This window comes from Anser brachyrhynchus (genome assembly GCF_964034855.1).
Source record: "Anser brachyrhynchus genome assembly, chromosome: 27".
In the NCBI taxonomy this organism is placed as follows: Eukaryota; Metazoa; Chordata; class Aves; order Anseriformes; family Anatidae; genus Anser; species Anser brachyrhynchus.
In genome coordinates this window covers 6,512,383-6,539,078 of record NC_137720.1, presented here as the reverse complement: position 1 = coordinate 6,539,078, position 26,696 = coordinate 6,512,383, and the positions used below count along the sequence as shown (strand labels likewise).

The window sequence follows — 26,696 nt, the reverse complement described above, 5'->3', positions numbered from 1 at the left end:
TTTCTTTTTCCTAATAGTTTAATTAGACTTTAATGATTTATTGCTCATCTGCAAGGATTAATATTGCATTCATTAAAAATCATTCATATACAAAATAAACCTCTCCCTCCCAGCCCGACGCTGCCACCGCCGCCCCGGCTGCCCCGCACAACATGGCTTATACAGAGCTGGAGGCCCGACGCCCGGGCTCGAGGGATGGCACAGGGGGGGACGCTGTGCTCCCAGGGCGGGGGGCCCAGCCCAGGCCCCCAGAGACCCAACCCCAAGTCCCCTGTGAAGTCCGAGGGACAGCAGAGGGCTCCACACATACCTGCCGGGCAAGTGCGGCCCAGCAGAGGGATAATCAAAGGAGAAGGTGGGGACAGGAGGGTGATCAAAGCCACACCATCCATCCTTACATCACCCTCCAGTCCCCACCAAGAGGAAAGGAGCATTACACCCTCCGCCATGAGCAGCGCCCACGACCCAGCACTAAAACAGCATCCCCTGTCCCTGGGGAGGGGGCGGCCAGAGCAGCCCTCTCGTGGGTACCACAGCAGCTATCTGCGTACCGGGCGGTGCAGGCTGCACAGGCAGCAGGGGAACAAGTGAACCCAGGGCTAGGGTCCTTCCCGCTGTGCTCTGGCCTTTGCCAGGTGAAGAAAGAGGCATTGGGGAAGGAAAAAAAGCTAAGAAAAACCTCACTGGGTTGCAAGGACTTTTCCCTGTCCTGGGGCTAGCTGTAAGAGATGGAAAAGAGAAATACTTGTCACCAGCAAGGATGGGGAAGGAAAGAACGAGGCAATGAGAGCAGCTGAAACACTATGAGAGAGCAGGGGAGGCAGCTGAGAAAGCCCAGCTCGAGGGATGGGGCAGCAAAGGGGAGCCCAGGGCTTTGTGCAGGGGTCCAGGGTGCAGAGAGACCAGGCTGGGACAGGGGGAAGGTTCATCTCTGCCTCCATCTTGAAACAAAAGTGAAATGCCCCCCAGAAAAACCCAGACACCCTTAAAAACCACCCACAGCGCTTGCTGGGAGATGGGGCCGCTCTGATGCAGCAAGTGCCCAAACTCTGCAGCCAGACGCATCCCCCGTGCTTTTCCCCTCTTTAAAACATCTTTTTAAGAATCAAAAAGGAGAAAGGAAAAAAAAAGTTTTAAACTCAACTAAGGTGCAGTTTGGCTAAAAAAAAAAACAAAAACAAAAAAACACTAGAAGAGATGAGGATAATGCTGGGTGAGTGACCCCCGTCCAAATTCAGATTAGCACCCTGGAACAGTGAACTCCCCTTACCCAGCCAGCCAAACCCAGGCCAGCGGCCACCTCCGCACAGGGACCCTGGCCGGGTGGGGACAGTCACCTATTCACGAGGTGGCCAGCAGGCGCCACTCTGCTCCCAAGCAGAGCTAGGAGCATAGATCTAGCAGCTAAAACTGGGCTCTTTTAAGGCAATTTAGAAGTTGCAGATAATCCACACAAAGAAAGAAAACGTAAGATAAGGTAGAACAGCATCTCCACATCTGCAGATATCCTGGACGAGACTAACATGGGCTGGAAAGGTCAAAAAAACACCACTGCAGGAATTAATTGCCCTTCGCATACCAGGAAAGGGAACCAGGGCTGGGAGCCACCAGTGGCTTCAGCCACATCAAAGCAGGAAGCAAATCCCAGGTTGTCTGCCAAGGTCAGACAGAGATGTGATCACATAAAAGGGTGAAACTCAGGAGGAAAAAAAAATAGGTGACCTTAAAATCACACTGATAAATGTAAAAACAGGTTTCTTTGTTGGTTTAAAAAAAAAAAAAAGGCCAAAATAAAATGATTTTTAAAAATAATCTCTCTAATGTTGCCTTGTGTGGTCTGGTCCTTCATAGGTATGGTCCATCAGTATCTAGAAGAGAAGGGAGGTGACAGTGAGGCCACGAGCACCTGAGGACACAGCTCCCATCAGCAAAGGGGTCACAGAGCTCCCAGTGGAAGGTGATGTCCCCAGCAACACCCAGCCAGCACTGACCTGTAGTAGTTGGGTTTGAAAGGCCCGTTTTTGTTGAGTCCCAGGTATTTCGCCTGATCATCCGTCAGTTCCGTCAGGTGGGCATCAAACGAAGGCAGGTGCAAGCTGGCAACGTACTCGTCTGGGAAGCAGGAGAGGGAAGCGGACTCATCACACCGCAGCAGGGCAGGGGAGTACACACAATGGTCTAGCTAGGCTGTCCTTGCCATTTAGCACCGCGAATTCACCATTAGGCAACCCAGTGGCAGAGCTGAGCCCAAGCCCTGGTGCCGAGCAGGGCAGGATGTGCACCAAACGGCACATGAAAGCCTCCGAGCAGGAAGCCTGCAGGATGAGGGACACCTGGCACACCACAGAACATTAAAGAAAATACAGGGAACAAGGTGCAGGTGTTTCAAGGTTGCTGATTGCTGCTGCTTCCCTGAACTCATCCTCTTGCTGGAGGATTTGTTCCACCCAGACCTGAAGTTCTCCTTACATCCAAAACCGCTGCCCCCCATCAGTCAGGGGACAAGTCAGTGCATAAAGCGGCTCTGGACACAGCAAGCAGTTTCTTCACTCACCCATCTTCTTCGGCAGCAGGTACACGTCCTGCTTGTAGCGGCCCTCGGGAGCATTGTAAAGCTCAATCAGAGCCAGAGCCTGCAGAGATCACAGGGGACAGACCGGGGACAGTCAGGGACAGCCACCAGCCAGGCAGCACTGAACACCTGCAACCGGCACAAAGCTCCCAGCAGTGGAGATCAGGGTTTGGAAGCCTGAGAGGGGGGGGTGACCATTTCCAAAACGCCCCGAAGGAGGTACTTCTACCCAAGGGTGCATCCCTGTCCAGGTTCCAGGATCCTACCACCACCAGGGGAGGACCAGAGAGGTCAGAGATGAGATGCCACCCAGCCTGTTTGCAGCACAGCCCTTAACGCCCAAGGAAAAACCAGAACACAGGGATGAAGGAAAGGGGAGCAGCTGTAATTCCCTTAAACCGTAAGGCTGCCACATCGCATGGAAATAAAGGGATTGCTCATTTTAAGCTGGAGGCACTGCTCCAAAAACCACAGCCTCTCCTTTGACAGAAATAAAACTGCGTCTTCCCGAGGGCCAGTTCATGCAGCTGAGAACGAGGTCCAAAACACAGCCCCTGTCCCCACCACAGACAAGTGTGAGGAAAAGAAGACTCCCCACAATTAGCACGATCCCCTCGATCACAGCGGTGATTTTTGCCCAGACGTTGGTCCCCCCCCCGCGTTTGCAGCCCCGCGATTTCCTCCCACCACTTGCAGACTGAAGGCTGCGCTGGCCTCGGCTGCCCGCGGCACCACGCTGCTCATGCGGCCAGCGCTGAGCACAGTTCGCAGAGCGGAGCCAAATTCAATCATCGTTTTCTTTGGAAAGGTGGAGTCAGGGCAAACAGTGCAGGACACAAGCCGTGTCCGCCCAGCTGAGGCGGTGATGATGCTCAAGAGCATTTTAACCACCGACTCCCAGATCTCCAAAACTCACTCCAGTTACGTGTTTTTGTTGTTGTCATATAGAAAGCAGAAGTCCAAAGACAAAACAAAGCCTTGCTTAGAAGTAAGCTTAAACCTGTGCTCAGGGAGCTCTCCAGTTGCTTATGGCACAGCAGGAACTTTGCCAGAACAAAGCCTGACTCATTTAAAAGTTATCTCCCAGCTGTAACCCAAGCAGTAAGTTCACGCCATCATTAACCACGCTGCAGCCAAGAGGTGGTGGCTACCACATCTGTGGCGCCAGTGCGATCCCAAGCGCTGCGGGTTCCCAGCTTCTTCCAAACCGCCCCCACCCCGAGGCTCCTACAAGACCCTCAGGGCACCCGCCACCGCTCGCACCCCTCAGCCCCCAGCGTACAGACCTGAGTGGTGGCCGTGATGGAGAGCACAAAGGTGGGAACCGTGGAGCAGCTCAGGTTGAGAAGACGGCCCTAGGAGACAGCAGGAGAAGGGTGCCGAGAGCTGAACTTGCCTCCAAGGCAAATTGAATCAACTGAGCTAGGACTCACCTCTACCCCCTCCCTGGGCCAGGGGACAACCAGAGGACAGTGATTCAAGGGCCATGCATGTGACCAGGCTGTCCAGACTCTTAGTTTCCACCCTACCCCTCAGCTTTGGTGCAGGGAGATTTTGCAGTCCCTAAAAACAGGGAGCCCCTCCTAGTGCCAGTAGAGCTTGAGAGGCAAGAGGAGACACCCAGCCAGTTTGCTGCGTGGGAAACCCTGTCAAAGCCAGATGCAGACGGCGTTTGGCTGACAGAAATGGCTCCTGGCTCAGAAGAATGAACCAGATACTCTATGGCTGCATGTGGTACGCAAGACCTCCCTTACCTCAAGCAAAAAATAAAAATCAAGTAACCCTTTCCTGTGCTCTGAACCTCCTCCTAGGTTCCGAGGCTCCCAGCACCTTTCCATCTGCTTAAATCTGTTTCAAACTCCGACCCGCAGTGATTTCCAGGCAGACGCCCAAAGCAACGTGGCGGCACAGCTCGCAGCGCACCTCGGCCAGCAGCACCACCCGCTTCCCGTCCGGCCAGATGACGTGGTCCACTTGGGAGCGGACCCGCTCCCAGGTCAGCTCGGGGGTCCGGAGGCTGGTCTGCAGGGGCAGGAGGAAGAGGCTGGAGTCACCGTGGGAGGACCACAGGGCAGACGCAGCCAGCAGGCACACTCACCACATCGATTTCCGTGTTGGAGTGGCCCATGTTGCACACAATGCAGCTGTTTTTCATCCGATCCAGGTGTTCTCTGGTCACAACATTCTTGTTTCCTGCGGCAGGGCACAGATGAACCCAAGGCAATGGCAATATAAACCCTCAAATTTCTCCTTCCCTGCACTTGGGTCTGAGAAGCCCAGCTTGGGACAACATCAAGTGGACCTCAACCAGGACGAGCACCCTCCTGGCTGGCCACAGAAAAACACATGCCGAATGCTGGTCTTTGGTCCTATGAATTCTCCAGGTGCTGGGAGAGCCCCAAATACCTTCGAACTCTGACGTTCCTCATCCCAGGGGCTGGGGAAGGCCACGATCAAACAGCAAACCGGGGGTTAAGAGAAAAAGCTCTCCCCACAGAGTAGCTATCGCTGGTGTAGGATCAGCAACACGTGGCAACAAACTGTCCTCCACCCCCAACAGCCCCAGAGCCCTTGAGACACCTGCTTGGGAACGACTGCTCCTTCTCAGCCTGCTTCAAGGCTCACCCAGGACCTTCTCCATCCCTACCTGTGCAGGTGATGACGACGTCGACCTGACGGATTACTTCACTCAGCTTCACCACGCGAAACCCATCCATGCTGGCAAAAAAGAGAGACAGGAACCGCGATAAGGAGGAGAAGCCTGGTCCCTCTCTGCCTTAGGCCAGGAGGGGTCTCAGTGCTATCACGCACAGAATTGTAGGGGTTGGAAGGGACCTCAAGAGATCATCGGGTCCAACCCCCCTGCCAAAGCAGGTTCCCTACAGCAGGTTGCCCAGTTAGGTGTCCAGACATTGCTGGAGCAGCTCCGAATCGCTCACGACAGCAGCCAGGCTACCTTTCCACACCCCCAGAGATGCCAGATGCAAGTGGAAGGGCTGTGCAAAGGATCCGGCATCAAACCTGCTCTCACAAATGCTGTAAGAGCTGGAGGATGTATGAAACACTCGGTCAGCCCTGCAGGAACCCTTAAGCAGTCTTCCCAAGCCAGCTAGGCAGGTGCCTAGCAGCTGATATCCCACCACTGAACCAGTCCTGAAACTGCCCCTGTACTTCCCCATCACACCCCAAAAAGATGTACACGCTCTGAGATCAGCCACAGATTCTCCTGGCTCTGTTTAGCTTCTGTCAGAGTTTAAAGGAGGCCAGAGAGCAGAGGAAGAGATGCTCGCAAGCAGCATTTAACATCTCACCAGGCTTGGAGAGCACAGATGGGGTCGATCTCCGTCACGTAGACTATCGCTCCCAGGGCTTTCAGAGCAGCACAGCACCCCTTGCCGACCTGCAGAGGCAAAGCACCAGTGTGAAGCCAAACGCAGGACACACCGAGCGCTGAAATCCCTTCCCCAAAACAGCCTGAGCACATCCCAGGTCGGGCAGCACTACAGCTGCCCATCTGCCTGACGCCAGGAGCAGCTCAGCAAGGCAGAAGCCCCACTTGCTGGGTACCCTATGCCCAGCTCCCTGCTCGTGGCCATCTGCCCCCCAGCACAGCCACCAGGAGCTTCCAAAAGCACCACGCTCCCAGCCAGCACGGCATGGATTAGCGTGTACTTCCTGCAGCTCCCCTAAACCAGGGGGCTTCTTTGACATTCAGAGCTGTTCTGCACTGACGGGGGGGACAAATCCTTCCCACGCTTCCCTCATCAGCGTGTGGGAGAGCAGAGCTCCTCGTACAGCATCTCCAACTCTAGCCTTCTCTCTCCACTACAGAATTACACAGGACATCCCAGCAAAGCCCTGTTCGCCATGCCACTTACCCGCACGAACACCTGGCTAGTCTCCACATGCCCATGCTCAGCCCTGTTTTTGGGCCAGCTCAGTGCTGCTGGGTAAGGAACGTCTCCAGAGACGCCCCCACTCATCACCCAGCTCCAACCTCGATTACTGAAAATAGCCAGGAAGGACAAACTGGGACTCCAACCCACACCCAAAGGGAAAACCACTGAGGGCGGAAGGGCTCCCTTGATGTGCAGAAATCCAGTAAAACTCGGGACAGGCCCCAGAGATGACAACTCCCAGCACAACACACAGCTAGAGAAGCACACAGCACCCTAGAGGGCCTGGGCAAGAGCCAGCACAACCTCTTGGTCAAGCAGAGCTGGGTTCCACTGGTGTCTAAATAAATTAGTCAGCATGTTCCTGCCGGGAAGAGCATTTGCAGCTACTGCCAGGCCTTTCGCAGCGCAGGAAGATAAACACCCACACAGACAGCACACAGATGGAGGGAAGGTGTCAGCTCCCAGCTCCGTGCTCTTCCAGGGCAGAATCATTTACAAGTTTGCGGTACGATTCCCCCCTGCCAGAACATTATCGACCAGCAAGATGCAGCCTGCCCCTCCACCTCCTCTGCCACAGGCAGAGCGACAGCCAGGCTGGATGCTGAACGTGGTCCAGGGACAGCAGATGGGTGCACCCATGGGTAGTTATAATTCAGGCCAGCGTTCCCAGCAGCCGTCGTATTTACAGCCCAGCTAATCTACAGGCAAGCTGGGAAATCTGACGCTTGTTCTCCAGCCTCCCAGTAGGCTCTAGCAAGATTTCCCCCGTAATGGCTCGCCCGATCTGATCTCCTGTATCAAGCAAAGGTGAGTGGCCTTTGAGCAGAGAAGGAGCAGGAGACAGCTTGGGGGAAGGATGGCTGGGCAGGAGGCTGACTCAAAGCTTACGAAACTCACCTCCCCATAGCCACAAACCACCACTTGCTTTCCTCCAAACATCACATCTGTGGTCCTCTTCAGGCTGGGGGACAGAGAGAGACCTGTGTTGGGATTAGTCAGGCGCACACCGCTGACAGCAAGGGGCCCCAACACCAGATCCTGCAAACACACAGCGAGGGCGAAGCAGCGAAGAGCACAATCTCCACTCGAGGGCAACCAGAGCCAAATCCACCATTAGGAGCTGAAGTGGGGATGGGCAGAAGAGATGGACTCACCCATCCAGGATGGATTCCCGGCAGCAATACAGGTTGTCAAATTTCTGTTTGGTGACAGAGTCATTCACGTTCATGGCTGGGACACAGAGCTTCCCGGCCTTGGAGAGCTGGTACAGCCTGGAAGAGGACAGAGCCAGGTCAGAGCAGAGAGCAGCACCTGGATAAGAGATCTTCAGATCAGCCTTCCCAAACCTCCTACCTGTGCACACCAGTCACACTCTCCTCCACAATCCCTCGAATCTTCTTGAATATGTTGGGGTACTTCTTATAAACCCAATGGGTCAGGTCCCCACCGTCATCCAGAATCTACAGAACAGGCAAGGAAGAGCATGGGGCAGTCAGTCTTTCCACTGGGAACAGCACTCGCAGGGGACAGGATGGGGATAGAGATGGAAAGCATCTCCAGGCACTGATGGAAGGCTATTTGGGCCGAAGACTGGGGACCAGGACTACCGGGTTCTCCTAGATGCCAGTGATTCAGGGTCTCCTCTGGAAGGGAGCATTTCTTACCCACTGTGTGGAGCTGATGAACCCTAGCAGGGTTTTCTGCCCCTGCTATTGTTCTGCAGCCTGGAAACACGACCACAGACAGCACTAACTAAACAGTCTGAGATTAGAAGGAAGACAACATTCATGCTCCAAAAGCAAACAGCCGAGAGGAAAGGCTACAGGAGCTGTCACGGCCCTGTGCCATGTGCTCTCGCATGACTAGTCATCACAGACCCCAAGCCAAGGCAGCGAGAGGCATCACTGGCTCTCAGCAAGGGAAAGGTCTCCCTCAAAGACCCCTGCAGATGGGATCTGTGTCAAGACAGCAGCAGTTGGGGCAGCTCCCATGGGGCTGCCCTTTGGGGGAAAGAGGTCCTGTGATTTCTCAACTCACTGGCAGCTGTGGCAGGAGACGCTCCTGTGCCATTGGGCTACACAACTCTGGCCACTGCCTCCACAGCTCCCGTAACCCTCACGGTGGCCCCCAGCCCAGCTCCAGCTGCCGTTCTGCAGGATGCCCGCTTTAGAAGGGTCTCAGAGGCCTTTGCAGCACCAGCAGGTGACCAGGCAGCCCCAGCACGCTCCTAGGAACAGCCCCAGGAAGGGAAGGGTGAGGAGCCCCCAGTGACCGCTCCACAGAGGAAGGGCTGGAAGAAGGCTCATTACCATGTTGGCCTGCCAGCCTTCTACGTTAACACAGCGGTCAATGCACCACCAGAAGTCATCCTCTGACTCCCCTTTCCAGGCAAACACAGCAACACCTAGAAGGAGAAAGAGGAGTATCCTTGGCACCCGCTGAGTTTGGCAGAGCTCTCTTCTGCTTGGCCAGCTTGGGAAAGCCACAGACAGGAGGGCCACGCAGGGATCAAATCCCAGCCCACACCAAGAGCAGACCTGCTTATCCCTCCCTAAAAGATATCTGGTCCAACCCTTTCCTAGAACAAGGCTACGGAGCCAGGAGAGGGACCGGAAGGGACTGCGCTCACCCAGGCTCAGCTGTACTCACCTGCTTCTGCCAAGGCGGCCGCCACCTCGTTCTGGGTGGAGTAGATGTTACAGGCAGACCAGCGGCACTGCGCTCCCAGCGCACACAGCGTCTCGATCAGCACCTGCGGGACAGCGGGGTGAGCCACAGCACCAGCACAGCCCGAGCCCAGCCTTGTGCTACGGGCAGCCCCGAACTGACCACGGACCGGCTTCAGCAAACATTGCCCTGGGAAAACGCAGGCAGCAGAACCTCTCTGAGAGGTTACCAGAAAAGCGAAGGTGCCTCCACCAATTCCCCAAGGCTAGGAGACTTCAGAGACTTTCCTCTCCAGGGAAAAGCTGGTCTCTCCCACCCCAGATACCCCAAATAAGCAGCCACTCACCGCAGTCTGTGCTGTAATGTGTGTACAGCCTACAATTTTAGCTCCAGCCAAAGGCTTCTCCCCTTGAGCTCGCTTCCTGAGTGAAATCAGAGCAGACATGTCTGCAAAAGGAAAAGTGGGGTTTTAATGATGGCGTAACTCCAGAGGACTCCCTCTCTGCCAGACCTGCTCCCCTCTCAGGGGTCTCACAGGACACATCCAGCCCCACAGTTCTTGCTGTAGTTTTCATACAGCCAGTGAGAAAACTCCCCACCCCTGGTCTGGGGGCTCTGTCCAAACTGGGACAAGACATAAGCATCATCCATCATCTGACAGAGCCATTCAGGACACAGCATCCCCCCAGCCACGTAACAGAGGGTGCAGGGCAGGCGCTGCCCATGGCAGGTAACCAATGTGCCCCAGCTAAGGAGCCACCAGCCTCGCAGCAGAACTACACTGAGGAGAAGGACATAAAGAAGACATAAATGGTGCTGCCACATCTCAAAAGAGCTGCCCTAAATGTGCCTGTGTTGTCTTCCCCTTCTCTGGCTTTGTAGCGTGTGTCTAAAAGGAGCCTGAACGCAGAGTTACCCAATCAGCCCTGCTGGAAATGGTAACTCGGCTTCCCGCAAGCCCCACGGGAGGGGGTCGGGGCAGTCAGTTTTAGCGTCTCCAAAGGCGTTGCAAGATCCTTGCCCGCTGAGGTTTCCCATCCAAAGCCACCAGGACATTAAACCCTACAAGAGCCCTTGCTGTCATTAGAAGATGGACGCAACACATTGTTAATGTTTGCTACTGTGTCTAGCTCTTCTCCGCATCATCTGCTGACTGGGGGGGGGGGGGGGGGTGGGACAGTGCAGTCAAGCTATCCAAGGCCATAATGAGAATTTTGGGAATCACCTCGGCTCGGTTCCTGCCCCTGGTGTGCACAGGACCCGGCCACAAGCCCCACAAACCCCTCGCATCCCACGCTCCCTTACCCTGCTCGGCGATCTCGATCTCCCGGCGTCCAAACTCTGCCTGCTTGATGTTCTTCACACAGAAATTGCTGCTGCCTTTGGAGTTGGTTTGCTGCTTCTCACGGGGGGACACCTCATCATCAGAGCTGTCTGTGTAGGAGGCAGCTAAAGCCAACAGAGGAGCGCGTGTCACCCCAGGTCCTGGCCGCCGGGGGACCTCTGTCCAACCCACCCTTTGGGCAGGTTTCTGTTCCGTTTCGCTTCCCGGCTTTCATGCACACGCACGCTCATGGCTCAAACTACGAATTTCACAAGGAAAGCCAATGCCCATAAGGGCTTTTGCACTCTCATTCTCTAAAACAACCCAGAGCCAAGTGATGCACTGAAGTTTAACTATGAGTGAATAAGGCTGGTTTACCCAAACACAAACCTCTCAAAGGCAGGTAAGTTAAAACCCAACTTTGTGGAACATGGATGAAGCCCACATAGCCAGAGAAGAGGCAATCAAATAGTATAACCCCTTCCTCAACATCTTCTGGAGCTCACTAAGAGACTTCCTCACGCTGCGTGTGCCCAGTCTCACCCTACTGTGAGACCTGCTCAGAGCGCGGGGCACTGCCAGAGGGACAGCTCAGCACCAGGCTGGATTGCTACAAAACCCAGTGCTCAGCACGTAGGGGAAAAAAAAGAAAAAAAAAAAAAAAACTTTTGCCAGAGAAAGACCAAGAGAAAAGGAAGGAAAAAAAAAAATCAATGTCTGGACTTCAGAAAGCCTGGGAATTATCCCCTCCACGTCTGAGTACCACCCAGCAGCACGGAGCACCCCGACACCTGGTACGAGCAGCATGTGGCCCCGACGCCGGAGCTGGGGACAGCCACGCAGGCGCGAGGAGCCCAGAACCTACCAGAGCTGTAGCTGTCTGTGGAGGACTGCGAGATGGAGCGGGACAGGGACCGGCGGCCAGTCTTGGTCGGGAACTTGGTGAACTCCTGCATGTCATCTGCAAACTGGATTTGCTGCGACGTGCAAAGGAAGAGAAGCGCTAAGTCAGCAGGTGCTCCTCGGGGCAGGCCATCAGCCAGGCTACACGGGCCCAGGGCTCCCTTCAGTCCACCCCGACTGCTCCAGACACAGAAATGAGCAGTACCAAACGGATCGAGGAACAGATCTGTGGCTGTGAACAGATGCCCAAAATTGAACCTCCTCAGCCCAGTCATCTCTGCCACCAGAAGGTTAAAGCCAATTTGACACCTAACACCTGAGGTTAATGGAAAAGAACAAAACAAAAAGCACCCAGCAGGCCTGGAAACGTCCCCTTCAGCCCTGCTCTGGCTCACAACACTCCTCCAGGACAGGTCTGACTGCCCACACGACACAAGTACCATGCAACCCTCCGGACACGCACTGGGCAGGCAGAGGTCCCCGCGCAGCTCAGAGGAGCCCGGGCTCCAGCAGCCCCTGCCCCAGCCAGCTCCACCTGATCCTGCCCGAAAATGCTGCAGCAGCAAGAAAGCTGGGGTGGTCCCAGCAGAAACGTAGATCCCTGGTGCTCCCGGGCTCCTTCCCAGGAGCAGGGCATCCCGCAGGTTAAAAACACGGCACATCCTTCCAAAAGCAATACTAAAAGCAGGGGAAAAACTCAACGGAGAACATTTCAACAAAAAGCAGTTGACATTGCATTGACTTTCAATCTCCTCTGTGTTACAGATGTTTCCATTGTAAAAGAAGTCCTAAATCAGCCACCCTTCCCTCCTAGCTCAGCCAGAGGCAACGCGAGGCTCCAGCACCTACAGCAGGCTCATCAAAGCAGGGGAGAAACAGCCCCAAACTGCTCTGCTGCTGCTGACACGCCGTGTGATCAGGCAGCAAAAGCCCTATTGCTGCTTCTGCAAGAGAAAGACAGCGGAGATTAAAGGGAATTAGGAATAGAGCCTGATGCCCCCTCCCCGGCACGCTGCCAGGCAGGAGACCCCCACCCTGCTGACCAAGACCCCCAGCGTGGTCTCTTCCCTCTGATCGTGTTGCTGAAGGATTTAATTTTGCCACTTAACAGGGATGAAACATCATCACAGGGAGCGGGATTAACAAAGCATCCCTACGGACCCAGGAGACCTCGAGAGGAGTCCTGAAGAGATCAAGATGATGGAAAGAGACAAGCCACAGCGGCCTCGAGGAGGGGTTTTCCATGTCACAATAACCCCAAAAGCTCCCCAAAAGCTTTGATGCGGCAAACAGTCTTCATGGGGAGAAGAATGAAGCCATTTAGTTGAGACCATCTGTCCCAGAAAGGAAGAATCTGCAGAGCCTGAGACGGGGCGGCCGCTGCGCTGTTACGGCTATTTGGGCTGTAAAATGGAGACAGCTCCTGGAGAAAGCCAGCTGAGGAGCCAGAAGCAGCACTGGTATTCTGCTCAGGAGGGGAAGCAGGGACGCGAAGCCCACTGCACAGTCCAAGCTAGCAGGAGGACACGCGGGTGAAGGACACAAACCCAGCGTCTCCTCCGGGGACAGCCTGAAGACACCCTTTCCGCAGGCCGGGTCCATCAGCGCTCCCAGACAAGCGTCCCAGGCGTTTCTGTGGGTGCTGCTGCTGAAAGGTTTTCAGGCAGCTCCTCTGCACTGGGTACGTAACAGCCTGGCATCTGCTGCCCAGAGCTGCCTTCCCAGCAGACGCCGCGTGATTCAGACACAAATTGCATGAATTTGCATTAGTGGAAGGAAAAAGAATGCTAAATGGAATTTGCAGGTTTGGTTTTGCAATCCTTTTAGGCTGCTCAGCGCAGAGGGAGGAACCCGAGGGCATCCTAACACTGCAGGGTGCCAGGAGAGAAGAGGTTCGGGAACGCTTCCAGCAAGCGGCGTCGGGCAGGTAGCAGCAGCGTCCTCGGGGCTGGAGCCGGTGTGCAGGTCCCCAGGCAAGGAATGGCGTCGCTGGCTGTCCCAACGTCTGTCGCTCGGGTCAACCTTCCACCGGAGAGCCGGAGAAAGGCCCGCGACAACTCTGCATCGGCAAATTGCTGGTGGGCATTTCCAGGGGGAAAACAGCAACATCGGCATAGCAAGATTTCCACCCTGTCCTTCCCAACCCTTCCTCTGGCAGCTCATCAAACCAGAGGGTGTAAACACGCCCCATAAAACAGCTGCTGGCATTAGAACAGCTGAAAGTGTTAGCGGAGGAATTTTCTCCATCTCAGAGAAACATTTCCAGGAAAGGTGTGAACCTAGGAGGTAAAAGAAGAAAACCAACAGAGAACCCAGGCGTCGCCGCTGCAGCCCAGGCCACAGGCACACATCTGTCCCTGCTTACGGCGGCCGGCGCACAGCAGCCGTGGGGCCTGGATGGCTTCTTGGAGGAAAGCTCACTGGGGCCATGACGGGAAGGAGGGCGGGGATGGATGTGAAAGCGCTGTGCCTGCGCCGCCACGACAGGCGAGATCTCCCTGCCGCCGCGTGCCGCCGGCCCCTTCAGGCTCTGGTCCCTTCTCAGGGACCAGCCGCGGGCGCCGAGCCAGCTCCGGGGCACAGCCCCGCTTAGGGGAAGCGTGCAGTTCTGGAACTGGAGTCAGAATCCAGGGAAGAATAAAAATTACTGCTAAGGAAGCCAAGCGCTGAATTAACCACAGTAATCCCCGCCGTGGCTTTACCGGGGCTCATCTCAACTCTGCAGCTTAACAAAATCTGCCCTGTCTAAAATTATCACCAAACATCGCAAGCAGCTCCCAAATCTAAGGCCCAATTTGCACATCAGACCCCCTCCGAGCCCAGCAAATTAACGCAGCCTCGGCAACCTGCCGAGAGGCAGACGGGGGGGGCGGCGGGCGCTGCGGTCAGGTGCAGCGCGCCACCTTCCACGTGCCAGGCTCTCCAGCTGCATTAAAGCAAAGGAGAAAATCTCCTAATCCCGTGGATGTCGCAGGAGTTCGAACGAACGGCTGCGGGGGCAGCTGCACGACGCCGGGCTGGCAGGGGCAGGGGAGCAGCAGGGGCGAGGGGCTCCGCGCCCGGCTGCGGGGGCAGGCTCACAAACCGCGTCGCAGCCTCCGTCCCGCTGGAAGCGGCTTTTCCAGCCGGGTGGAGCACAATGGTTGAGAGCAAGGAAAATATTGTTCGGCCCAGCAATTCATGACCAAGGAGACAAAACAACATGGCACCGATTTCTCTGCACAGGACGCCCCAGAACAGAGCCCGTGTGTTTTCCGGGGCAGGCCGGCATCGCTTCCCCACTCGGGCTGGGCAGCAGCCGATGGGAACGGGGTCCCGGTGGGCACCAAGCCCCGCGCCGAGCTCCTCGCTTGGTACAGCAGGGTTTTGGGGAGAAGCCCTGTAGGATCCGACACCAGCTGGCCAAATTTCAGCCCAGCAGTGCTGAACGCCGCCGGCTCTCAGCCACCCCCGCCGAGGCTGAAGTACGTTTTCTCCCCTTGCGAAACCCGGCACGTCCGTACCCATTCCCACGCCGACCGACGACCCCCAACAGCGGCCGCCTGTTTTCAGGGGCAGGGACCCCTCCGGCTTGGCGCGGCAGGTGGAGAGGGAGCACCCCCCTCAGCGGTGCAGGACTGCACCCCAAGGGAGGCCCGGAGAGGTGCCAGGCACCCCGAGGCAAACACCAGCCTCCTGGCTTGGCTGCACTGCCCAGTGCTTCCCGAAACCACGGCAAAGCTGGAAGTCGGCCTCACCAAGCGGCTTGTCCCGCTGTCGTACGGCACCCGTGCAGAGACCGTCGGCCAGGTACTCCTGAAGCCAGCAGCACAAGTGCCCCCAGCACACGCAGCCACAGCTAATTGTTACAGCACGGGAAGGGCTGACAGAGTCAAGGATCTGGGCAGCTAACGTCAGAGTGAACCGGCACCTCCTGACTGCTGCCATCCTCGGCGGTTTATCCCGCGCTCTCCCCCACCAGCCAGGCAAGAGCAGCTTTTGGTGCCTACTGAATACGAAAAGTGCCTCCTGCCTTTGAGCCACAGAGGAGTCTGTAAATCCGGATGGATTTACCATGGGCACAGACGATCCAGGCACGTCCATATCACAGAAGATGACCCCACTTTTAATTTAAAACTCTTTCCGTGCCCAGAACGGCTCCAGAGAGGAAGCACGGTGCCACGCATCCCCAGTCGCGCCTTGCACAGCCTTGGGCTGTGGAAAGAGAAGGTGGGTTTGAAAAGGCATCAGTCAGCTCCAGGCCAGCCCCCGGCCAGGCGCTGACCCGGTTCTCCCAGGCACAGGCTCCACGGGGAACAGACACGTGCCGGGGAGCGGCGCCAGGCTCCCACCATACCCCGGGGAAGGAAGCCACCGGGTTTACCCCTTTTTTTCCTCTCCTTAGGGACAAGGTGAGCGATGGTGCAGCCGCACTGGGACGGGAAGGTGCCCTTGCAGCCACTTCTGCCCTGCAGTAATGCAGCGGGGACAAGAACAGGCTCCGAGCTCCAGACAAGGTGAGGAAGAAGCAGCAACCCACCTAAAACCGCTTACGCTCAGCTGCTGCTAAGGCACACAGACTTTATCAGCAGCTCTTTGAGTTCTGCAGGCTTGGAGATGGGAAGCTTCAAACACCCAGGCTACTGCTGGGGGTTCGTTGTCTGCAGAAAGCCCGTTCCCCCAGCACGGTTTCCCCCAGGGAAGCCGCGACTGTTTTCTCATGCAGAGCCGAGTCCTGCCGTGCTGGCGAGCTTGGACATTTCTAAACAGCAATTGTTTAAATTCACTTATTTTCAGAAGCAAGTCAGCACGTTCAGTCAATGCAGCAGGAAGGAAGGGAAAAAGCACCCCAGGGGCTGAGGTCTCTTCAGCCACACAGCAGCCAACAGGGAGAGGAGGAAAAAAAAAAAAACCAGCATGAGGCTTTTCTTCTTTTCTAGGTCAATAAGAAGAGCAGAGCAGCAGGTTTGCCTGGGCCACCTCCCCGGAGAGGGGACAGCACTCTTCTGGGCACCGCTCCTGCAACCACGGGGTCTGGAGAGGGCCACAATGTCCTAACGGGGAGCAAACAGCCCTCCCCGAGGCGACCCGCAGCCTCCTGCCACAATCGCTGGCAGCGGCCCCGAGCAGGCGGCGCTGCTGCTGTCCTCAGACCCACTCTGCCCTACTTGCAGGCTGGGTTAGCCCAGCCCCGTTCCCGCGGCCTCCCAAAGGACGGCAGCGTCTAGACGAGGGGCACGGACCCACCGTGGGCTGGCCGCAGCCCCCAGCACGCGGGGGACACGGACCCTGCTCAGGACCCAACGGGACACACGTGGTTTTGGGGTAGAAAGCGTTAAGGCAGCTACGGGTGTTTGCAGGTTCCTGCCCTGTGAGGGTTACCCAGCCCCAGAGGGCATTTCTAGCCTGCAGCATCCTGCAGGGACTGAAGGGAAGAGGAAAAACCAGGCACTCGGATGGGGACGTCAGGGCCAGCGAGCCACAGCAAGCAGCTTCCACCTCGCCCTCCCGCCACCCCTTGCCCCAAACCTGCAGCAAGCGGAGGCTTTCAGAAGGGCTTCAGAGGTACATCTGGCTCCACGACCCGTGCTAGCAGCCCACTTCATCTCCTCCCGGCTCTGGCCAAGCGAGCCAGCGCAAGGCCAGCAGACGAGGGACAGCACGAGTTCGCAGGAGGCTGTGGCCAAGCTCACGGCACAACCAGACCGCCGGCTCAAATCCGTTCGGCAGCAAGAGGCACCCAGGCAGAGCAGGAGGCAGGGCAGACCCAGGCAGGGGGTGCGTTAGCAATGCCCAGGGCTTCAGCCATCACCGCCTGCTGCCCACACACACACACGGGAGGGAACAGCCCCGCATCAACGCCGGCGTCTTCCGAACCTCCCCACACCTGGCAGAGCACCAAGGGACAGCAAGCAAGGGCACGGCACGGGCTACAGGCATCGTGTGCACGAGCTGGACCCGCTTCAGCTCCAGGCACGGCCTCCGCAGCCGGAGGACTTGACCTGCAACTCCTCGGGGACGTGACAGCTCCGCAGCCCAAACCTTAGAGGACATCTCAAAGTGCTTCGGTGCGCTGACACAAAGAGCTGCCGGGCAGATTCGCCACCCAAGGGTGCCGCTCGACTTTGCAGACCCAGGTGGGATCATCGCCACGGTCAGTGGCACTCCGACCCGTGCCTTTGGCTCCAGGAGGGCTCACGGGGCTGGTTTTTCCACCGGCGAGGCAGAGCCAACTCCCTGAGCAGGAACTGCAGCCAGACCTCTGTCTGGAAACCTTCACACCGTTCCCGACAAGGAAATAAAGAGCACTGAGGTCCTGGCAAAGCAAACCAGCCAAGCCCTAATACCAGCCTCCATCCTTCACCGGCAGACGAGGGCTGGCTGGGTAAAGCACTGGGAAAAAAAAAGTTTCCATGAGTACAAGAGGAAAATTAAGAACTTTCACACGAGACCCAACGCTCGGTAGAAAAGAAACACCGGGAACAAAACGGGCCCGTTCCAAAGGTTAATAGGCTGGAAACCGCCACAAGATTTCAGACATCGCTTGAATCACTGTGACTGCTAGTTAAGGGAAAAATAAACAGAACACGGGATTAAATAAAGTAAATGTGATTTTAAGTGTCCAACTGTTAAAGAGTAACTGGGAGTAATTGCTGCCTTATAAACGCCTCGAGGTCAAAGGTGCGGTCCCTCCGGCAGGAGCCGAGCGCTCTCCCCCAGCAGATAAGGCGCCTGGTCCTTGGACTCCAGGAATCGAGGCAAAGGATCGCCCCCGCCGTAACGCAGAGGGATATCTCCCGCGGAGCAGGAGCTGCACGGGGCCGACACCCGCGATCTTTAAGGGCAGTGAACGCCCGTGGTGTGTCAGAGGTTAACTCTAGGAAACCAGCGCGGGGCTGTGGCTACCCGGGCAGGCAAGCATCGCCTCCCGCAGCGCGAAAACCAGCCTGCTCTGCTTGCTGGGTCAGCTAGTCAGCTCACACACCCCCCCAGCAGAGACAGCACGGGACGCAGAGGACGGATAAGGCTCGGAAACAGGGAAAGCACAGCCTGGGAGAAGCCTTCAACGGGCTTGTCGCTCGGAGCTGGCTGTGATGGGTGTGAAGACACCACAGCCTCACCGCCCGGCAGCACATCTGCAGCAACTCCCCAGCTGCGCACGTGTGGCAAGCCGCAGGTACGGGCACTGAGGTAACTGGTATTAACTGGAGTCACCTTGCTGGGCGAAGTCATTCACAGGGGCTGGCAGGCAGACGGAGGACTAACAGCCCCACGTGGGTGTCCGGCCACTTCAGAGCTTGAAGGCCACAGCAACTTGTTTGTGTAACGGGGAATTAACTGTAATTAACTCTGATTTTTGACTTAAACAAAACTCATCTACAATCACGGCTGGCCAAGACCACGGGAACACGAGGAAGCGCTCTCAGAGGGCTCGCCCAGCCCCACTGCACAGGCCAGAGCGAGGGTTAGCCACAGCCGGGAGCCAAACACAAGAAGACCCCAACCCTCTCCCTAACCCTAAGGCATCATCACGTGTGCCTGGGGAGCGGACCAGCCTGCTCACCCCCCGCTCCCCGCACCGTGAGTGTCCCATCTGCCCCCGTTTCTTCCCCAGAACCGGCCTGCAGAGTCCCAGTATTTCAAGACCTTTTTTGCTCTTTCAAGAGGTTAATATGGCAAACATCACCCCACCTTGACTGCAGCCACACTTAAAAGGTGTTCCATCCCTATGCCTTGGCTCTACGGAAGAACGCCTGGCAGAGTCAGCATCAGAACAGAAGCGGCCCATTTGCAGCGCATCCCGGCGAGTCAGGAAATACAGCCCCGCAGACGGAAACGTAAGAACAAGCTCTTCCATTTCCTCGTGTTCCCTGCCCTGGCCAACTGCCCACCAGCCCCTCGCAATGGTATTTCCATGAGTGCATCACCTAGGGCTGCCTCCCGCCCACACGGACACCTTCAGCCTTAGAGAAGTCCTGGTCGGAGGGGGTGCAAGGCAGGGGAGGAACGCCAGGCTCCAGCGCAGGCGGTTTGCTGCTCAGGGCTCAGCGCCAGCACGGACGCACGTCACCCTCCTGGGCACCGACCCACCGTGCCAGGGCAGAGCCGAGTGGCTCCTGCAAACAGGATTCATTCAGTTAAGGTAAAGGCTGCAGGAGGGCTGAGAAGTGAACTAGCTCTCCTTGAGGGGACAGCAAGAGCAGAGAGTGTTTGGAGAAGAAACTGAACCGTATGGAGACAGGCCGCGCTGCCTGCAGGCGGCAGACAGCTCCAAGCCAGGTGTTCTCACCCCAGAAGCGGCCCAGGTTGCACACAAGCCTCTCCCCATGGTGCGAAACTGTGTAATATTCGGGGCTCCCTGCAGGGAGGTGAAGGAGAAGAGAGAAGACAGCAGGCGTGGGCTGAACCTCACACCGCAGGCCATCGGGAAGGCGGGAACCAAAACGCGAAGCTTCAGCGAGGCCAAGCCCCGAGGAGCCTCCTTTCCAGGCCGCCTGCCTTCCCCCCCCCGCAGAGGCTGAAGGAGCCGTTCCCCGCGCCCGCACCCTGCTCGTAAACCAGCGGCCGCCCAAAGCCCGGCCCGCGAAGCCGAGCAGCACCCGCGGGCCCTGCCGGCGGGCCCCAGGAGCAGCCGAGGGCCGGGGAGCCTCACCCGGATTACAGCGCGCCCTGTTTGACGTGCGGGAACATCGTGTCCTCGGCCACCAGAGTTCTTTGGCTGTCACCAGCCTGAAGTAAACAGATTCTGCAGCAGCAATAAGCTCGTTACCAAGGCCACCATATTGATCCCCGAGCGTAATTAAAATGCACAGCTCAAGCAGCCCAACGCGGCAGGGCAACCGGGGCGGCCTCCCAAGGGCGCGAACGGCTCCAGCTCCCACCTCCCGCCCCGACGGGGGGGCTCCCTGCCGCTCCCCGAGCCCCCCCGGCAGCCCCATCGGAACCACGCGGCCGTCCCCGCGCTTGTCGGGGAGGGGAGGCCGCGTGCTGCTGCAGCGCTGGCGCGAGGTCCTCTGCGGCCCGCGCTCCGTGGCAGCGGCAGGGGCTCAGGGCCGGCCGCCTCCGATGTCACCGCGACTGCCGGGTGTGCGCGGGTCGGAGCTCCCAGATCAGCGGCCCCGGCCCGAGGGCTGAGCAGGAAGCGCAGCAAAGCCCTCCGCAAACAGCGGCGCTGCCCGCAGGAAACTCCCGGTGATAAAAGGCCCGGCCAGATACGAGCAAATCTCTTTGACTAAGCACTGCTCAAACACCTGGGACAAGCGACGCGCTGGCTCCCGGGAGGAACAACGTGGGCAGGGTCCTTGGCTCACAGCCCTGCGCTGAGCCGGCTGCTTATCTGCAAGGGGCACCTCCAGGCCCGCCTCAGGGAGCTGCTTTCCAGAGCGAGACCCCAGGCCCAGCCGGGAGCAGGAGAGCAGGCCCCGGCATCTGCAGGGGCTGGGAGCCGCGCAGTGAAAACGGACGGGGTCCCAAACAAAGTACCAGCGTAGGCAAGTCCTTCCGCAAGGCAACTGCGTTTGGGGAGAGGCCAAAGGCAAACAGCACCCTCCTGCCGCCAGCAGGCTTCCCAGGGTCCAGAGGGAAGGGAAGGAGGCTCCCGGCGGGGCTGGGAGACCCAGTGCCATTCAGGCACACGGCCCCGACGCCCGCACTCTCGCAGCCCGCGCCGTCAGGGGACAGGAGCCGCTTTCGGATGTCGCTGGGAAGGGACACGCACCTCCTTCTGCACCTCCGGCCCCAACCCACCTCACGCGTGGCAGGAGGGGGAGGACAGACAGGCAAGACCCATCTGTTCTGAGACGCTTCAGGTGCTTCACCCCGCAACATCGCTTTGAAGACCGTTTGTGTCAGAGCCCAGAAAGCCTCCTCTCTTCCTGCTCTTCAGTTCAACGTTAATTAATTAAGCACTTTCTGACCCCGCAGAAGTGCTGGGTCACAAGCAGAGGCCTCCCTTACATACATCGCTGAGACTCTCCAAAAAGTCGGAGCAACGAAAAGGACCCAAAGAGAAACTCCTACCAGAAATAATTAAAGATTCTGTCATTTAATGAAGCACCACCAGTGACCTGCCTGCTCCCAGCCCCAAGCAACCGCCAAGTAAATCATCTCAGTTCCTAACACCCGTGTGGCTTGCACTCGCCAGGGGCCCAGCCAGATCAGCCCCAAGCCCTCTAACCCAGCAGCGTGCTCGCTGCTTCCCTACACCCCGAGAAAGGCCAGACCCACCGCACTGGTCTCTGCAGAGCGGCAGCCCTCCAGCAGCGCCCCAGCCTGGGCAGCTCAGGGTGGGAAGGAAAATCCGCTGGGAGAAGGTGGTAAGAAACCAAACGAGCAGACGGTTTGGGCAAGGAAGCAAACACAGGCGAGCACACCACGTCTGGTTAACCGGCCAGCAGAGGAGGTGGTGGCCAGAGCCGTGGACAAGCTCACAAAGGCAGACAAGGATTTACAAGCAGTCAGTCTAAGGGACAAAATTAAAGAGAAAAACGAGTGACTCCAGGAGCCGTGTCACTACACACAAGGGCAGCCCTGTCCCCCCAGCACACCGAGGGGGAAGGTGAATTTCTCAGCACCTGGCCCCGGCAGGACAGCAGGGACCAGAGACAAGTCAGGACCGAGAGAAACGGGGCAGAAAACCCAGCCCCGGGAAGGGGCCGCACAGAAAGAAGCAGACCGCAGCAAGGTCGGACGGAGCTCAACAGCGGGAGAGCAGCTCCGGGGGGGGGCGACCTCAAAAAGCCCCAGTGGAGACGGTGCTCGGGGGATGGCGGCCGGCCCTGCCAGGGGACCGCAGGCACTCGCAGCTCCGTCCCCTGCTCCCACCTCCCCTGCTCCCACCGCCTGCCACCCCCGCGCGGCTCCGGCTCAGCACCGCTGCAAAGCTGCGGCGCTGTGCGTTAGCATCCCCTGCCGCGCAGCCCCCGCGGGGACACCGCACCGACCCCAGCGGGCCGGCAACGGGCTCGCCGGCTCCTCGGGGCGCAGGGCTGCCCGGCGGCTCTCACCTCCCCGAGGGCAAATCCGAGGCCGCAGCCCATTTCACGCTCCAGCTGCGTGAATAAGCAGATCTGCCCGCAGAGAGGGGGAGCGTCTGTCTGTCTGTCTGTCCGTCCGTCCGACCGCCAGCACCCAGCTGTGAAGGAGCGGGCCGCACTTGCACAGGAGGGAGGCACGCGAAGGGCCCACGCGCCAAGGACACGGCACGGATGAGGTGCAGACACAAACAGGGCCAGGGCTTACAGAGCCAGCCCCTGCTCTGCCACCAGGCCCCAAGGACAGCGCCGCATCCCCCAGCCTCAAGGGCACCCACGGCGCAGCACGGCCAGGAGCTTAAGGCTCCGCGACCGGCTGATGGCGGCTGGGAAAGAAACCGCTGCCAAGGGCACCTGCGGGTCCCCAGGGCGGAGAAGAGCAGGTGCCCAGGCGCACACGGAGCTCTGGAAGAGCACACCCTGCCCTCCAGCTCTCCTTCATCCATTTCCACTTAACCTGGGCAAGACACAAGCCTCAGCATCCCCCAAATCCCCCTGCAACATCAAGGCACACGTTGGAGAAAGTACAAGGCTCAACACCACTCACCTCTGCCTTTAAACCACTCCCCACCAAGGAACCGCCTCGCTCTGACCAAAGCTGGTGTGATTTTGCTGACAGACCAATTTCCCATAAACAGTCGCGAAAAAGGAGTTTCAGCGGAGCCAGGCAACCCCAGATCTTGGAGGAAAACCAGCCGCATTTCTGCGTAAAGGCTACAGCTCTGCTCACCTCTACTGCTGCGGCTCCAACTTAAATCCAGAGTTGATCATATTTAATCTTTTAATCTCTTTCCTCCTGCTGTTTCACTTTTTCACCTTAAACAAGTCAATGACCAGAGGGGAAAAAATACGTCAGCGACCCCCTGGGTGTGCTGCGCTGCTCGGGCTCACGCCGGTGCCTGGGGCAGCGTTACCAACGGCAAGGGAGACCCAGACCTCACAGCATCCCCGGGGCCGACGTGCCTCCAGCTGCGCCCGAGGTCCTCCCCTCAGCCCGAGAGGGGCCTCGAGCTGGGGACGGCAACGTGGGCAGGCTCACACCAGCCCTCCCGCTGCACGCTAGCACTGCCCAAACACCAGCACAAGCCAAGGTCCCTCTCTGAAAACCCCTTCAGCAGCGGGACACGCAGAGGAGACCGAGCCTGCGCTCGGCTTGGCCACAGTGCCGCCCTCCCCACCTCCGAGCATCTGACGCGAGCTGCAGCCCCAGGCTCAAGGAGCCCGAAAACCTGGAGGCCACGCACGACATCCCCCACCTCGATGCAGGTAAATCATCTCTCAGCCCTCTTCTTCGCAGGCCACGCTGAGAACTGCAATAAGCAGCTTCGACTTGCATTAAAACTGGAAGGCATTTTAATGGTTTAATTGCCATCCTGCTCCGAAGGCATCTGAAAACGCCTTGAGCTGCAGGCAGTCAGTGTCTTATCTCAGGAGGGCAATTCTCCCGTCCCGGCCTTTCATCCTCCTGCCAACGCCTCCACCATTACCGAGCTCTATTTGCAGGAGCTAGCCAGGCAAGGAGAACAGCGGCCCGAAGCACTCTGTTCCTTGACCTCAGCTGCATCGCACGCTCCCCGAGACCTCGCTGGCTGCTGATGTTATCGGCCTGCAGTGCCTCGTGCTGCTCAGGGCGCCTTTAATATCGGCACCCAGCTGGGAGAGGCCGCAGCAGCCGCAGCCGGACGGCTGCTCTTCGCACTGTGCAAGGAGCCTGCGCGTGCAGCAGCAAGTCAAGGAAATAAAAATACCCCCACCCCCCAGGGACAAGCAAGCCTTGCCTCTCGGGGTGCTGGGACGCTCCCCCCCTAGGCGCACGGGGCATTTCTTTTTCCTACGTGTATTCTGGCCCCGCAGGACGCCTCAGGATCCACACTTTGCTCTTCCTCCCAGCTCAGCAGGCCACAGCCGCGGGCCGGTAACTTCCCGGCTCAGTGGAAGAGAAGAGCAACGCGAAGGAGAAAGCAGCCCCTGCGCTGGAGCTGCGCCGGGCCTCCCCCGGAGGAGGCAGGTCCCAGCTCCGCGTTCCCCCGCTCCTGCCCCCGGGCTGTCCGCAGCCCGCACAGCGAGGGCCGGGCACGGGGACAGCCCCCAGCGGCCGGCCCCGGCCCCGGCCCCGGCCCCGGCCCCGGCCCCGGCCCGGGCAGGCGGCGGTGCCTCCGGGGCAGCCGACCCACAGCGGCCCCTCCGCGGGCCGGCGGCTGCCACGAGCCCGCTGCAGGGCCGCGCCCCGGGGACGGGACGGGACGGGGCGGCTCCGGGCACCGGGCGCCTTCGCGGCCCCCGCGCCCGCTCCGCTTCCAGCCCGCGGCCCCGCGGGGACCTCGGGTCACGGCCGCGCGGAGCCGGGCGGCGCTGAGCGCCCCGCGGCCGGGACCGGGCCCCCGGCGGCACGGCCCCGAGGCCCCCCCGCAGCCCCCGCCCCCGGTGCCCGTGCCGGGAGCGGGCCCCCGGAGCCTGCCGCCGGCCCCCCCCGGGCTGCGCCCCCCGGTGCCGGTGCCGGTACCTTCTTGGGCGCCTTGGTGACGGTGGCCATGAAGGAGTACTTCTCGGCGTCCTCCGCCTCCTTGGCCTGCTTCGCCTCCTCGCCGCCGGCGGGCTCCGGTACCGACATCCTGCGGCGGGGCGGGCCGGGCCGGGGCGCGGCGGGGCGGGGGCGCGGGGCGGGGCGGGGGGCGCGGGGCGCGATCCCGCGGCGGAGGCTCCGGCGCCGGCGCTGCGGCGGGGACTGCGGGAGCCGCGCTCGGCACCGGGGGCGGCCCGGCCGTGACGTCGGCGCGCGCTGACGTCAGCGCGCACCCGCCGGGCAAGCGAGGCCGCGCGCGGCGAGGAGCGGGAGCGGCGCGGGGGCGCCCCCTGGCGGCGGCGGCGGGGAGCGGGGGGGGGCGGGGGGGGGGGGCGGGGGGGGGGGGGGGGCGGGGGGGCGAACCGCGGCACGAGGCCAAAGGGCGGGGGGCGAAGGGGGCCCGGGGGGGGCGGGACGGGACACCGGGCAGTGCCGGTGCCAGCCAGAGTAACACCCACAGCAACGGTCACGGTAACGGAGGGGGTAACAGTGAGAAAAACAATAAAATAACAAACATACAACAGAAACAAAAATAATTAAAAAAAATACTAAAAATAATAAATATACAATAAAAATATCAATAACAATAATAATGAAGTTACAATAAAAAGAATAAAAATAAAAAGAAAAGATAGAAATAAAAATAAAAAGGATAAAAATAACAAATAATAAAAAAGATAAAAATAGGAATAGGAATAGGAATAGGAATAGGAATAGGAATAGGAATAGGAATAGGAATAGAAATAGAAATAGAAATAGGAATAGAAATAGAAATAGAAATAGAAATAGAAATAGAAATAGAAATAGAAATAGAAATAGAAATAGAAATAGAAATAGAAATAGAAATAGAAATAGAAATAATAACAATAGAAATAACACAACTTAAAAAAAAGAAATAAAAATTACAATTAAATCAAAAATTAGAAAATAAAAAGAAGCAAATCACGAGAGGGGGAATAGATTAAGAAAATAAACAACCCACCGGAAAAAGCCGCGGGGGTGGGCTGGCCTGGCGGGCCCGGCAGCAGCAGCAGCCCCGTACCCCCTGCCCCGGCCAGCGGGGCCTGGGGGTGCCCGGCCCGGGGGGTCCGGACCCCGCGCCCCGCTCAGGGCCGGCACCCGCAGCTCCGCAGCCCCCGGCTCAGCGGTGGTGCCGGGGGGCCGCGTCCTGCGCCCTGCTGGGGTCCCTGGGGGGCCGCGGGCTGTGGGCACCCCAGGCCCCAGGATCTGACCCGCGGGCGCCAGCCGCGGCCCCCCCAGGCCTGACCCCGCCGGGGCGCGGCGTTGGCCTTCCCGCAGCACGCGGAGCGGGCCAACATCAGCATTTTGGTTAACGGCCCACAGGGGCCTGCAGATAACGTTTTTAACCAAAACCGCTCTGTCTGGCCACAAAACGGCCCCGGGCTGGTTCTCGCCAGAGGCGGCAAGCACCACGCCAGGGGTGGCCGGGACCAGCTCATGCCGCCCGAGGGCCGCGGGGGATCCACGGCCCCACGGCGCTGCCCCGTCAGCAGTCTGCGGCCAGGCTGCCCGGGGCCCCTCGGGCCTGGGGGCCGCGAGCCCCCCACGCTGCAGGGAGGGTGCCCCCAGGCCGAGCCATGCGGTGCCCAAGGGTCTTTTCCCCAAAACCGCCCCATTTTAACACTGCTGAAGCAGATCGTCTGCTTTTAAGGCATACCAAATAAAAACACATTTTGGGGGGTCTCAGGTACCCACCGCCCTCCTCAAGCCCCGGGGGATTATTTTCCACCCTCCT

General features: G+C 58.7%; 1 protein-coding gene across 2 annotated transcripts; it reads right to left on the bottom strand.

The window, feature by feature from the left end:
- Positions 1 to 25,114, bottom strand: AHCYL1 (adenosylhomocysteinase like 1). Of its 2 annotated transcripts, none has more exons than XM_080569302.1 (17): positions 24,881 to 25,114; positions 11,328 to 11,439; positions 10,444 to 10,587; positions 9,485 to 9,585; positions 9,121 to 9,223; positions 8,781 to 8,875; positions 7,825 to 7,931; positions 7,626 to 7,742; positions 7,369 to 7,432; positions 5,884 to 5,972; positions 5,220 to 5,290; positions 4,671 to 4,765; positions 4,496 to 4,594; positions 3,859 to 3,927; positions 2,555 to 2,633; positions 1,992 to 2,112; positions 1 to 1,868 (listed from the first exon to the last, which is right to left on the bottom strand). In XM_080569302.1, exons 1-17 carry the CDS (start codon positions 24,986 to 24,988, stop codon positions 1,862 to 1,864), a joined length of 1,581 nt encoding a protein of 526 aa, XP_080425428.1. In that variant the 5' UTR covers positions 24,989 to 25,114; the 3' UTR covers positions 1 to 1,861. The 2 variants fall into 2 exon arrangements, with proteins under 2 accessions (XP_080425428.1, XP_080425429.1); XM_080569303.1 differs by lacking the exon at positions 24,881 to 25,114 and adding an exon at positions 22,925 to 23,116.
- Between the last annotated feature and the right edge of the window lie 1,582 nt (positions 25,115 to 26,696).

Bases quoted from the DNA above. Each gene is read 5' to 3' on its own strand.
- AHCYL1 (XM_080569302.1), bottom strand. From the start codon at position 24,988: ATGTCGGTACCGGAGCCCGCCGGCGGCGAGGAGGCGAAGCAGGCCAAG. The intron at 5,291-5,883 runs GTGAGATGTTAA...CTTTTTTGCCAG, and splicing joins ATCTGTGCTCTCCAAGCCTG to CATGGATGGGTTTCGCGTGG. The intron at 3,928-4,495 runs GTGCGCTGCGAG...GCTGTCTCCTAG, and splicing joins GGGTGGTGCTGCTGGCCGAG to GGCCGTCTTCTCAACCTGAG.